Source organism: Lycorma delicatula, chromosome 1 (genome assembly GCF_047948215.1).
Source record: "Lycorma delicatula isolate Av1 chromosome 1, ASM4794821v1, whole genome shotgun sequence".
NCBI classification, from domain to species: Eukaryota; Metazoa; Arthropoda; class Insecta; order Hemiptera; family Fulgoridae; genus Lycorma; species Lycorma delicatula.
In genome coordinates this window covers 389,054,913-389,069,146 of record NC_134455.1, presented here as the reverse complement: position 1 = coordinate 389,069,146, position 14,234 = coordinate 389,054,913, and the positions used below count along the sequence as shown (strand labels likewise).

Below are 14,234 nucleotides of genomic sequence, written 5' to 3'. Positions count from 1 at the left end.
AATATAATGAAATTTAAGAATTTCTGTTATATCGTCAAAACTTTTTTCTCTGTGATAATTTGTTATTTTATCATATCCCTGTGTTAGAGTATTTTAGACGTATGTAAAGATACCTGGTAAAAAATTCAAGAAGATTAGTTTTGTAGTTGAGAAAAGGTGCATAACGCTAACATTGTGAGAGATAAACTTTCCATTTGCTCTTAAATTGTAAATGGATGAGATCCAAGTAAAAAATAAATTGATTAATTTAATAATATATTTTCTGAATATTAATAATAATAATATTAATAAATGTTCTGCCCAAAGGCAGGTTTTTTCATGGCCGCCCTCCATTCTGCTCGATTCTGTGCCATCTGTTTAATTTTATAGTAACTTTCTTCCCTTTTTATATTGTCTGTCATTTTCATTCGTCTCTGACCTCTTGCTTTCCTCCCCGTTACAAATCCTTCCAATGCTGTCACAAACAAGCAGTCACGTCTTAACCATTGTATTTTCTTTTTTTTATTTCAATAATCGCCCTCTCTTCTCCTACTCTACGAAGCATCTCCTCATTCCGAACTCTCTCCATCCTCCTCCAAACCCACATTTCAAAGGCCTCCACTCTTCTCTCCACTCCCTTCCTAATAGTCCATTTCTCTTTCCCATAAGGGGGCCATGCTCCATACAAAACATTTTGCAAGTTTTATTCCTTAGTCTATTTTTCTACATAGCATTCTCCTCATTTTGCTGAATGCTTCCTCTGTTCTAGCAATTCGTACTTTAACTTCATTTGGTTGATTTGCTAATTATCATGCTTTTTCTTTGTATTTATCGTCATCCCATACTCCTTGCAGGTTTGATTTATTCTTCTGAACATTTCATTCATCATGTCCTCACACTCTGCCAACACTGCCATTTCATCAGTGAACCTAACGCAATCTGTCCTCCTTCCTCCAATATTCACACCCTTATTACCAGTTAGGCTCTTTTCAGTTATCGCTTTTCTAGGTAACAGGTGAACAGAGTCTGTGATATGCAACATTCCTGCTGCACCCCTTTCCCAAGTTTGCTTTCCTCCGATAACTCATTCCCAATCTTTAATTTTACCTTCTGTGACAAGTACAGATTTCTTACTAATCTCCTTTCTCTCCAAGCAAGGGAAATATATTTTCTTAAATATTATTAAAAAGTATAAATCTACCTTTCCAGCAATTAATTTTGAAATTCTCAGGATCTTTCAGTTCTTAGACCATCATCAGGAGATTATAATATCATGATAAAATAAAGTTAAAAAATTAAAATATTAACCAGTGATGACTGATTGCTAGTTATTAGTATACTGTTTGGTAGTTATTACTACTGAGTATACTACAGTTACTGGTTATTAGTATACTAATAACTAGCAATGTGTGGATTTATACTTTTTTTAATAATTTATTAATATATCAGCAGTAATCATGTTTGAGAAATTGAATATATTTTCTTTTAGAGCAAATTAAGATTGTTTAAAGCATAGTTTTTTTAGTAAGTAAATAATCTTTAATTTAAAATTTTATTATAATTAAATGATATTTTAGTATTAAAAGAAAAATAATTTAAATATTAGCAAACTCATTTGTTTTTTAAACTGTTAACTATTGTATTCAGTTGTAACATTTTTTCAAAATTCTTTTTCTTTTGTACCTAATTTTTTTATAATGGCAAAGTTCCAGAGTATTAATTCCATACCCTAAAAAATATTATTTTGTTATTTTCATTTAGTAATAATAAATCTATAAATTTTTTGGTTCAGTTAGGTTAACTTATTTAAAATTACAGCATACATTTATATTTGAAGAAATACATAAACAGTTCAACAGTATGTTGAACAAAATAATGCAACATTTGTATTAATTGAATTAAACAGTTATGCTTTGAAAACAGAATGTTCTCAAAAGCAAGTTGATCTGTTATTATTAAAGTAGATCATGGTAATTCATGAAAAATATTTGTTTTTACTTTAAATTTGTAATATTATTTACATCTCTTTCATTAATGTTTAAATTTTATTTTCAGTTTAGAGATACTTTACTAAATAAACCAAGTAAATTTTGGAAAAAAATAGCTGAGAAACAAATTGAAGTATTCACAAATGTAGAGGAATTTGATTTACGTCAAGTAGCAAAAGAGTCAGTATTAATATTTATAAATATTTTCATTTTTTGATAAGTATTTACGTTTTACTGATTAATCGTAACAAATATAATTTACATTCAGCAGAACTGGATAGAAAGAATTTATAGGTACATCAGTTCTTAATAAATTGATTTAAAAAATCTTGAGTGCAGTGTTATCAGTATTTACTAGTTCTTAGCGATTGTAGGGATCAATGTCGATTAAAAAAAAATTACAACACGTTCTGTACATATTTAATAGAAATTTGCAAATATTATTTTTTGCATAACTCAAACCATCCCACTTTTTTTAAAATAAATTCCAATTCTTAATTAATACATCTCTAACAATTTTATTGTCGTATCAATTAGATAAGTGTTTAGTTGCAGTACCGAGAATCACATATGCTTATTATGGTTATTTGATAACAAAGTACCATATTTCAAAATCAAGCAAGATTTTTAATTAACAGTTTTTAGCTGGATCTACAACGGCTGTCTGAAAAGTTATGAGCCTAACATAGACAGACATATTTTTTCTGTCAAGTATGGTTTTATTTTTCAACAGTCTCCTTTCAAGTCGATACACTTTTCCCAGTGATGTTTGAACCTCTTTAACCCTTCCAAATAGTAGCCGACATCTTTCTTCGCAAAATTTCCGTTTATGTATGCAATATACTCCTCATCTGATGAAAATCTCTTTCTTCCAAGCAAAACTTTAAGGTTAGGAAACAAGAAGAAGTCGCTTGGGGCCAGATCTGGTGAATACAGTAAGTGGTCAACCAATTCAAAGTGCAATTCGTGAATTTTAGCCACGGCAACTGTCGAAGTGTGAGCAGTCGCATTGTCCTGATCGATAAGCACTTTCTTCTTCTTCTTCAAATGTGGTCGTTTTTTTGCAATTTCTGTCTTCAGAAAAAATCACAAAAATTCACAAAAACATCACTGTGAATTATGTATATTTCTAGACAAAGTTGGGTACATTATAATTGTGTACTTGACAAGCTATATAAAAAAGTTAGCATTTAGCTAAAATTTTCAAATTTATCAGCTTATTCTCCTATTATGAAACATGTGTGTGTTCGTGTGCATTTGATAAATGAATGATTATTATTTCATAAATGTAACTATAATTTTTTTACAGATCCTTTTATTTAAATTAACTATGTAGTTGACAACATTTACGTTAATGAGACAAATTTTTTTTATATGATTCTCATTGGCAGATAGTTCTTTCCTTTACTTACTCCTATCTATCTGAGTATATATATATATATATATATATATATAAATATCTAGTGGTTTTTGTGTTTAAACCACCGGGTTGGTTTAGTGGTGAACGCATCTTCCCAAATCAGTTGATTTGGAAGTTGAGAGTTCCAGCCATTATGAAACCTAGTAAATACAGTTACTTTTATATGGATTTGAATACTAGATCGTGGATACCAATGTTTTTTGGTGGTTGGGTTTCAATTAACCACACATCTCAGGAATGGTCGAACTGAGAATGTACAAGACTACATTTAGTTTACACTCATACATATTATCCTCATTCATCCTCTGAAGTATTATCCGAGTGGTAATTCCCGGAGACTAAACAGGAAAGAGAAAGAAATAAGTGGTTTCTGTGAGTCTTTTACTCTTTCATGCAAAAACTATTCAACCGAATTTTGCATGAACATAGTTTTTATACTTGGTAAAAGTTAGGATTATGTCTGTTACGTAATGTGTTTCACAGTTTCAAGATGGTGGCCGTTTTAATGGGTTGCAGTAACAACCGGATTATGTACCTTGCTGATAATCAAGTTTATTATTCCCAAACCACTGATCAAATCAGATGTGAAGACCATTTTCAGTAACTGGGATTAAATTTTCTACAAAAAAGATCTTGTTTTTTCGATATTTCTTTCAGTCATTATCTCTTATATACTTCAGAAAAAAACAATAGTAAGCATCATTTCACCCCCTTAGTAGTCATATTTTAAAAAGTCCTTTTTTAGGAAAACAGAGCGTTCAGAAAGTGTACAGAGTGTTCAAAAAGTGACGGAACCTTATGGGAAAATGAGTAACTTACATTTGGTGTTGAAAGCGGCCTCCATTATGCGATTCACATAATCAATGTTGTATCAATTGTTGAGGAATTGCAGTGACACATCGTTCAATTTCGCTCTGCAATTCGGGGATGATGTGAGGATGAGTTTTGTAAGCAGCATCCTTAAGGTATTCCCACAAGAAAAAGTCAGGAGGGGATAAATCAGGAGACTGAGGAGGTTCACAACCCCTTCGAAATCACTTTTCCATGAAAACACTGATCCAAGAAAGTCATAGTGTTGTTGAGGCGTAGCATTGACCTGCTGAAACCACGTTACTCTAGCCGATCTGCAGTTATAGTATTTAAAAATTGTTGTACGACCTGTATGTAGCGCTCACTATTCACTGTGCCATGGAAGAATGTACATCAAACACCCACTTTTTGTCCGTGTAGAGGAGATTTGTGCAGCCGATGTGGATTTTCTGTACATCAAACGCACAAATTGTGTGCATTCATGTATCCATCAAGGTTTGGTCTTGTTAGACCAAAACCAATCATTGAGTTCTTCCCGTCTGGCGTTACTGATGACAGTAAGCTACACGTTTTCCAGTGTCTGCAGTTAAACCCACCGGGTTGGTCTAGTGGTTAATGCGTCTTCCCCAAATCAGCTGATTTGGAAGTAGAGAGTTACAGCGTTGCAAGTCCTAGTAAAGCCATCTCGATTCCCCCCCGAGGGGAGAAGATCCCACCTCGTAGCATGTCCGGTCGCTACACCACCCCCTCCGTTCCTAGCCAGTAGTGGCTTTAACGGAGGACATCTTCTCGCCCTCAAACTGATTGCGCACCACAGCTTTCAGTCCAGGCCCCGCAGAGATGCTACCGATGCAGATGTCCCGAGGGACATCTGCATCGGTAAAGTTCACCCCGAGATAGTTTTTCGTGTTTATGCCTTCAGAATGAAGACAACGGACACCTGCAGCTACCACGTCGCCCTCAGGAACTAAGCTAGAAGCCTAACCGCGGAATGAAGACCCCGCGCCTGGTCCTAACTATTATAGAGCCAACTACTGAATGTCTCAACAACAAACTTTCCCACTAAAGTTTCATACATCGAAATTTAGACCTAGTTCCCTTAAGAACCCCGCTTAATACTGAAAATGAGTTTCTATCTGACTCCGCTCCGGTCCGCCCGGGAGAGGAGAATTAACGCCTACTCCCGCACAGCGCGATCACGGAGTCCCGCGTGACATTCACCATCTTTCGCAGACCGCCTTCAAGTCTCCCCTGCATACCACCAAAGCAGTACCCAGAGAAGCCCCGCCGACAGTGTCATTAGCTCATAAGTGCCCCCGTCGGAGCGCGACCGCACCCACCGGGCAAGGATAACCCCGCCCACCGACAACGGCCGCAACTCCGCCGACAGCGTGATTAAATACATGCCACCAATGCATCTAACCGAGGCACGCTGCCTTAAGCGCCTACCTTCGGCCAGTCAACTGCCCAGGCGATTCCTAGCCACCCAGGTTCCTATCACCTACTAAATCCCTTCGGCAGCCCTGCTCAGGGCGAGGAAGCGAAGGAAGCCAGCAACTATTGTCCACTCTCTACGAGTCCTCCAGTTGACTCGTAAATCCAAAATAGAATTTACTCTCTCGAGTTCCCTAGCAACTCTGGTACGCTCAGCTTCGTACCGGGGACATATGTGAAGGACAAGGTACACGGTGTCATCGACCCTACAGTCCGGACAGAAGCCGGAATCAACCAACCTAAACTTAGCCAATTTATCCCTAAAGGCACCATGTCCAGAGAGGAACTGAGTGGTATGCCGATTGGGGGATACCCAGCTAACAGCTCGCAACTCTCTAACATTGGGAAATATACCACGCGTATAACGACCTGTCAAAGAAGTGTCCCACCTATCTTGCCAAGAGTCGAAACCTTGGTCTTCGATCTCACGCATACGCCCAGCAGTAAGAAGGTTTCCCTTCTTTGCAACATATCGCTGGCTACGTTCCGTAGCCGAAATATCTACAGGTTTGATGCTCGCGATCACAGTTACTGCCTCTCGCGAGACAGTCCTGTAACCACCGACAACCGCTAACAAAAGAAGACGCTGGTCTCGTAATAGAATGAATAACATTGGTACCGCAAACGATGAGCCCAGACGGGCGCAGCGTACAATATAATGGCCTCACAAACGCCTTTATAAAGAATCCGCATGGTACAGAAATTCAACCCCCAATCGGGATGGACCACTCTACGGACGCCGAAGAAAGCATCAACGGCCTTCTTCGCCACATACTGAAGGTGCTCCTTGAAGAGAAGCCTCTCATCAAGGATAACACCCAGATATTTCTGAAGGGTGACATACCTAGTTGAACGACCGTCCATCACAACCCGCAGATGGCGAGTCGCAGCTAGACGGCCCTTCAAAAACATCATAGTGGTTTTCTCCGCACTGAAAACCATCTTATGCTAAGACTCCACAACCGCAAAACCCTACATGCCTGTGCCGCTCTGAGTTCTATCTCAGCACGCGAGCCACCCTCAACCAGCAGCAGTCCATCGTCGGCATAAGCCACAACGCGACAGCCACCGGGCAAACGTAGCCGCACGAGAGAGTCAAACTCGATGGTCCAGACGAGTGGACCTAATACACTGCCCTGCGGACATCCTTTTGACAGGGTCTTTCCTACTTGCGAACTGCCGTCACGAAGGACAAGAGTTCTTTCGCTGAAATAACTCGAGAGAGTGCTAATTTCATCCTGCGTGCAACCACGCTTCTGCAATTGAAACAAGGCAGAGGGCCACCACAAGTTATTAAATGCCCCAGTTATGTCCAAGAAGACACCGAGTACGTACTTGTACTCACTGTCTGAAGCCAGATCCAGGATCCTAAGAATCGCATCCTCTGTACTCTTACCGGGTCTAAAGCCATATTGGTCGTCCATCAGCATGTGATTCAAAGTGAGCCTACTATTAATGCGAAGGTAAAGTACTTTCTCGAAAAATTTTCCAACAACTGGTAAGAGCGTCAGAGGACGGTAAGAAGAACTAACGGTGGGGTCTTTGTCGCCACCCTTGAACAACAACTTCAAGATTCCACGCTTCCAGCAAGCCGGGAAATACCCGGTAAACAAACACCTATTGAACACCCTAGTCAACGGGCCAAGAATTACAGGCAGGGTGCGAACAAGGAGCTCCACCGTGATACCATCATATCCGGGGGCTTTGTTCCTAGCAAGACTACAGATTACTTGGCGGACTTCCGCCTCAGCAATCTCCAAAGACACAGAGTCCGTATTGAAATTTACAACTGCCGCTCGAACTCTCCGGTGATACGAGGTCTCACCAACCTCGGTATCATCGGGGAGTAGATCGTCCATCAGAAGAGATAGAACACGATCTTTCTCAAAAACAACGCCGTCCTGGGTCGAGAGAGCCGACAGAAGACTGTCCTTTTTACGTTTGTGACCAAGTACACGATAAACAACACCCCAAGGGTCTTTATTCCCTTGCTCTTGAACAAAAGAGCGCCAGGAATCTCGTTTAGATGTCCTAATTCTATGAAAATACTCGTTCCTTTTCTGACGATACTCCGCAAACAAGGCTTCGCGCCGGTCAGGATCACGCGCACGCTGTGCAGCTCTCCTGAGTCGGCCCACGGCCTGCTTTATCGCAGTCAAGTCCCGAGACCACCAACCAGCTACTCTCTCTCGAGCCGTACTACGAGGGATTGAGAGTTTTGCGGCTTCAACCACCGCAGAGAAGAAATTCTCTGCCAGGTTATCTAGTGGGACCTCGTCCAGGGTACGAGTGAACACCTGCATCCTGGCCGCAAGAATATTGGAAAACTTGGGCCAATCCGCCCGCCTGTGCAAGAAGTGCCCCTGCTGAACAGGGACGTCCGCCCTAAAGACATCGCGCAGCCCACCTATCCAATCAAAAACTATGAGCCGATGGTCGCTTTCGCAATCATCGACTACAGACCAGTTCAGAATCCTACCAGGGATATCCTTGCCTATGGTAACATCAATGTTGGTACCTAGGATGTCCTCCGCAATCCCACCGCACCGGCGAAGGTTGCTGACTCGCCGGCGACATTGTACACCTCAAAACGGTGCTGCGCGATGAAACCTTCTAGCAATTCACCGCCGTCGTCTGTGATCCCACTGTGCCAAAGAAGCAATTTGGCATTCGGATCAACTCCTATAAGAATAGGACGACCCGCTACCAGCCTGATAATTCTATCTTATCTTTCCAAATGTAATTCAGTGGGATCTCTGTACTGAAAGTACGAACTAACCACAACTAGATCGAAACCATCGACAGCAAGCTTAACAACAACATGATGTGTGTCAGAGGCTTGCCGTACAAAGACGCTATCTATAGACTTCCTGCACAGAACGGCGGATTTACTTTCACCTACATGGAACTTATTCCAGCCTGAAAAACCTGGCAGGTCACCATTGACAACATACGGGTGTTGAAGTAAAACATCGAGGCTCCGCTTTTCAACGACGTTACCTAACTCTACTTGGACCGCATAGGCACCCTGGGCATTGAGTTCACCGAACCTAACCATCGAGGGAGTTGAAGTAGACCTCAACCGCTCTTAAATAACAACCACACTCCCTACTATTGATGGAGTGCCTATGGTTTCTACGTAACCGCATGCAGTTAACGCAGACCGGAGCCTCCTTCTTTTGCGAGACCAGCACCTAATTCGAATACTCCGTGATACCGAGGGGCATCACGCTTTCCAGTCTTAAAGACTAACCTACACTGCTCTTTGAACATGGCCGCATCCAAATCAGTATTCTGCTCCCGAATGAGAGACAGAACTTCCTCATCAGAGAGACCCCGCTCGATGTCATATATGATGACTCGGGGCTTTCTTAACCGCTTGGGGTCCACCTTAACCTCAAGCTTCTGCACCGCTGGAGAGTCCTTGATGACTTGGGAGTCCTTGTTATCCGCAACAACGACTAAACCTTTGCTGGTCTCCCGTATGTCTCGAATCCTAAGCCGATTCCGGTCGCCACGAAGGGCTTCCTGGAAATCGCGTTTCAACTCCTGACTCGTGGTCTTGGAGCCCTCTGCCTTGTTAACAAAAACTACCTCCGGCTTCTTCACCGCTTTGCTGGCCTCTCGTTTGGTCTTCAGGATCTCAGCGTAGCGCCTGGGCTGCGCCGGGGCCTGAACAACCACCTTGGGAGCCTTGACCTCTTGGGGCTTGGAGGCCAAGGCCTCGAAACCCTCGGTTACCGCCGTAAAAGCTTCCCTCAGCTTACCTAGCCGGGGGATAATTGTCTTCCTCGCGCCCGAGCTGACTCCGCCGGGAAGCGAAAGAAAGTCTACAAAGTAGTCCAGCTCCTCCTGGACTACCTTCAACAGCAGGGCAGAACTACCAGGTCTGCCCTTTGAATTTTTGAATGCCTCTACTACAGGGGAGGACCGCACCTGGGTGGGTGCCCTGTGTCCATCGCGTCGCTTACCTCGTCCTCTGAGGAGCTAGTCGACGGCACCGGTGCTGGTTTCCTCTTCCGCCTGGACTTCTTTACTACTTGGAACCTCGACATGGCCGAAGATTCCCTAACGCACTGGAAAACTGAGGAAATTCTCGCTGTCTCCGTACTAGCTGGTTTGGGGAAGCCCACGGTGTGACAACCACCCGCAGCGAGTATGGGCAGCTGGACACCCTTACCCAAATCAAGCTGATTTGGAAGTTGAGAGTTACAGCGTTCAAGTCCTAGTAAAGCCAGATATTTTTACATGGATTTCAATACTAGATCGTGGATACCGGTGTTCTTTGGTGATTGGGTTTCAATTAACCACACATCTCAGGAATGGTCAAACTGAGAATGTACAAGACTACACTCACACATATCATCCTCATTCATCCTCTGAAGAATTATCTAAACGGTAGTTACAGGAGGCTAAACAGGAAAAAAGAGAGATCGTGGATACCGGTGTTCTTTGGTGGTAGGGTTTCAATTAACCACACATCTCAGGAATGGTCAAACTGAGAATGTGCAAGACTACACTTCATTTGCACTCATACATATCATCCTCATTCATTCTTTGAATAATTATCTAAACGGTAGTTACCGGAGGCTAAACAGGAAAAGAAAAGTGTCTGCAGTTAACATTTCGTGAACAACACGAATGCTGTATGGATACTTCTTCAAACAGTTGTATGATGCTGTGTGGGCACAGAGAAAATGGATAAATAGGCGTCACACAGATGTCTTGGGACTAACAGGATATGCAGAGTTAGCATGTTGATCAACTTTTCTGGTGTTAGCACTGTTGGTCGACCAGTTTTGGTGCATCTGCCATATTCCCTGTCTTTTGGAACTTGTATTGCCGCATGATGGAGGACTTATTTGTTGCATCCACAGCATACTTTTTTGTGAAGGCATTCTGGGTTTCTCTCTCTCTTTTTTCTGTTTAGCCTCTGGGAGTTACCATTCAGGTATTACTTAAGAGGATAAATGAGGATGATATGTATGAGTGTAAATGAAGTGTAGGTCTTGTACTGTCTCAGTTCGACCATTCCTGAGATGTGTGGTTAATTGAAACCCAACTACCAAAGTACACCAGATTCAAATCCGTATAAAAATAACTGCCTTTACTAGGAATTGTGAACGCTGGAACTCTCGACTTTGAAATCAGCTAATTGTGAGGGCGAATCCACCACTAGACCAACCCAGTGGGTTAGGTTTTGTGGGTCTGGGCGTAATTGCTGGCACATCTAATGTTTTGAGAAACAATGAATATTCTCTGCTGTATTGGGTAACCAATTTTTTTTTCAATTAAATCATCAATAAAAGAAGGAAATATTCTTCCTTATGATTGTTACTTTTTGAAGACGGAATGTTATAGACGATTTAAATATCAATATAATCATGTATAAGTAAAGTTATGGTTACAGTGATGAAGTAAGGATTCTAGTAACATTACTTTAACAGAAAGTTAGGTGGAGATTATTTTAAGAAAATTCAAAGTGGAAAGAAAAAGGTGTGAACACTAAAGTTAAAATTATTTTAAAGCGAGATTAAAGTGGAAATTATTTTATTCGAATTTCAGAACCAAAATTATGTTAAGAGGAAGTTTAAGGTGGTTGCTCCAAATAATCACCCTAACAACATTTTTGAATTTATATATTTAATTTTTAAGTACGATGAAGTATAGTAATCATGAAAAATTTCGGTTTTCAGATTTCAATGGAAATATCCATTTTGACCATTCCTGAATCCATTTTGATTAGTTTCGATGTGACGTTTGTATGTATTTATGTATAACTCAAAAACGATTAGCCATAGGATGATGAAATTTTGGATTTAGGACTGTTGTAACATCTAGTTGTGCAACTTCCCTTTTGATTGCAATCGACTGAACCAATAGTACCCAAAAAAGCCCAAAATCAAAAATAATTTGATTTTGGACTTTTTCTTAATTGCAGCAATAAGCACTCCTGATGAGAGCTGCTTTTCAACAATATATCATAAGTGGTATTCATTGGGTCCAGAGTTATAGCCAAATGAAATTTTAATTAATGAAATATTTGGATCTTACAAGGGGAAGGCACATTGGTTTGAATCAGACGTCTCCATTTTTAAACTTTTTTTTTTATTTAAATATATTGATTTATTAATATCTGATTGTAATCAAAGTTTTACAATAAATAATAATTCAATAATAATTAAAAAGTTATTAATAATAAAAAAAATTGAACGTGTAATTTAATAGCTGTACAAGGAAGTCATGTGGTGTCCAGATTTCTTTTTAGATTTTTTCTATTTTGTATTTTAAAGATCATATTTTATCATATTTTTTCCTTGTACGAAGTAGAGGACATATTATGATCATGAAAAATTTTGGTTTTCAGATTTCAATGGAAATATCGATTTTAACCATCCCTGAATCCTGAATCCATTTTGACTATTTTGCTTGATGTCTGTACATAACATTATGGCTGTATATGTATCTCGCATAACTTAAAGACGATTAGCCGTAGGATATTGAAATTTTGGATTTTGGACTGTTGTAACATCTAGTTATGCACCTTCCATTTTGATTGTAATCGACTGTACCAAAAGTGTCCAAAAAACCCAAAATCCCAAAAATTTAGATTTTAGACTTTTTTTTACTGCAGCCCTATTTGAGAGCTTTTCAACCATATATCATAAGTGCTACTTATTTTCATCGGTTCGAGAGTTACAGCCAAATTTTAATTCATTAATTATTTGGGTCGTATAAGAGGAAGGTACATCGGTTCGAATCAAACTTCATCTCCTTTTTTTTTTTCATTTAAATATATGATTTATTAATAATTATTATCATCTAATTGTAAAAACAATTTTATGGTAAAATAACTTTTCAATAATAACAATAGAAAAAAAAATATGAAAAAATATCGGAAGTTATTAATGAAATAAAATTTGATGTATTTTTATTTTAGAAAAATGTGTGTGTAATTTAATAGGCGTACAAAGCAAGTCATGTGTTGTTCACATCAAATTTTTTCATTTCAAAATGAAATTTCTTGTCAAACTTAACTTTCATCAATTCAAGAAATCGTATTATTTAATTTTACTTTGAATCCCCCCTCCATCGATAATGCTAATAATATTATTCTTATATTTTTACCTGTTGTAATTTATAGTGATTTAAAAATATATCATACAATTAAAATATGTATGTAAAATAAAGAAAATTTGAATTATATATTTATTTATGTTTAATGTTTTAAAATATTTGATTATGACTTTCAGCCTTGCTTCTGCATATGATACATTAGATCGTATTGATCCTGATGTACCAATCTGCAGCTATTGTGGAGATCCAGCTGGAAAATTTTGTTCTAAATGCAAACTTGAGTACTATTGCGGCAGGTAATATATAAATACAATGATAATAAATAAATAGAACGTTAGAACTTAAAACAAAGTTTTTAAATCGTAAATGAATGCTGACGTTTTATTATGTATCTTGCTCCTTTTTACCGTTTATCTTCATGCTTACTTTAATGTTTTCAAAGGTTGTTGATAATCTTTATCAGAAATAAAAAAGCCGGAGACTCATTTTTTCATTTCAATAATTTTTTAACGATTAAAATACTCAGCGAGTATTAGGTTATTTTACTGAATTTATTTTTAAATAAAATAAAATACATTTTGAGCATTAAAAATTTGAAATTGCAAAAAAACTTTTTTTCATAAGTATGGGGACCCCCATACTCATGAGGAGGAAGTATTCTGAGTAAAAATAATTTTTAAGAAAATAATTAGTGGTGATAATATTTATAAAATAATAATACTAAGGCGATAATAAATTAAAAAAAATTACAAAGATGAAGACATAATTCTAAATAAAGTTGTAATTTTCTAGGAATGAGGGTGAACATTTTTTTCAAGAAATATTAAAGAGTAAGGGCCAATGGCGGCTCACATATAAGCACTGTGGAACTGCAGCACTCCCTATTTTCACTTGATATTATCGATATCATTTAATATGAGTTGTTTTTTCTTTAACTCTTTCTTTATACTTGTACAATATATAATCCTTCAGCTTAATGTCAGTAGCTATACTTAGTTTATGAAAAAGATACAAAAACCGTTGTATGGAACTGTGCGCTTCACAGTTCCAGCAGTGTGGTGTTTGGCAGTTGTGCGCCTGTGCACATAGGAAGCTATACGCGAGGGAGAGAGAGCACTGTCACTCCTGCAATCCTAAGCACATTCGACCCTGGTGTGTTGGTGGAAGATAGTTTTTTTTTACTCTCCATGAGATCAAGAAGAAAATTATTTATCTTTTTGTACAATTTAAAAGAAGAATGATTTCATTTTTAAATGAATAGATCAAGCTTGAACTGTAACAATTTAGGTTAAAGTAAGTAAAAAATATTTATCCACCGGGTTGGTCTAGTGGTCTTCCCAAATCAGCTGATTTGGAATTCAAGAGTTCCAGCGTTCAAGTCCTAGTAAAGGTAGTTATTTTTACACGGATTTGAATACTAGATCGTAGATACCTGTGTTCTTTGGTGGTTGGGTTTCAATTAACCA

At 38.7% G+C, this 14,234-nt stretch overlaps 1 protein-coding gene across 1 annotated transcript in view; it reads left to right on the top strand.

Annotated features, from left to right (window-relative positions):
• LOC142317343 (zinc finger MYND domain-containing protein 10-like) overlaps positions 1-14,234 on the top strand; it is a 92,400-nt gene that overhangs the window by 48,523 nt on the left and 29,643 nt on the right. Inside the window, exons 9-10 of the mRNA XM_075353824.1 lie at positions 2,035-2,147; positions 12,945-13,064. Of these exons, the coding sequence (XP_075209939.1) occupies positions 2,035-2,147; positions 12,945-13,064 (233 nt within the window). The remainder of the gene's footprint in view (positions 1-2,034; positions 2,148-12,944; positions 13,065-14,234) is intronic.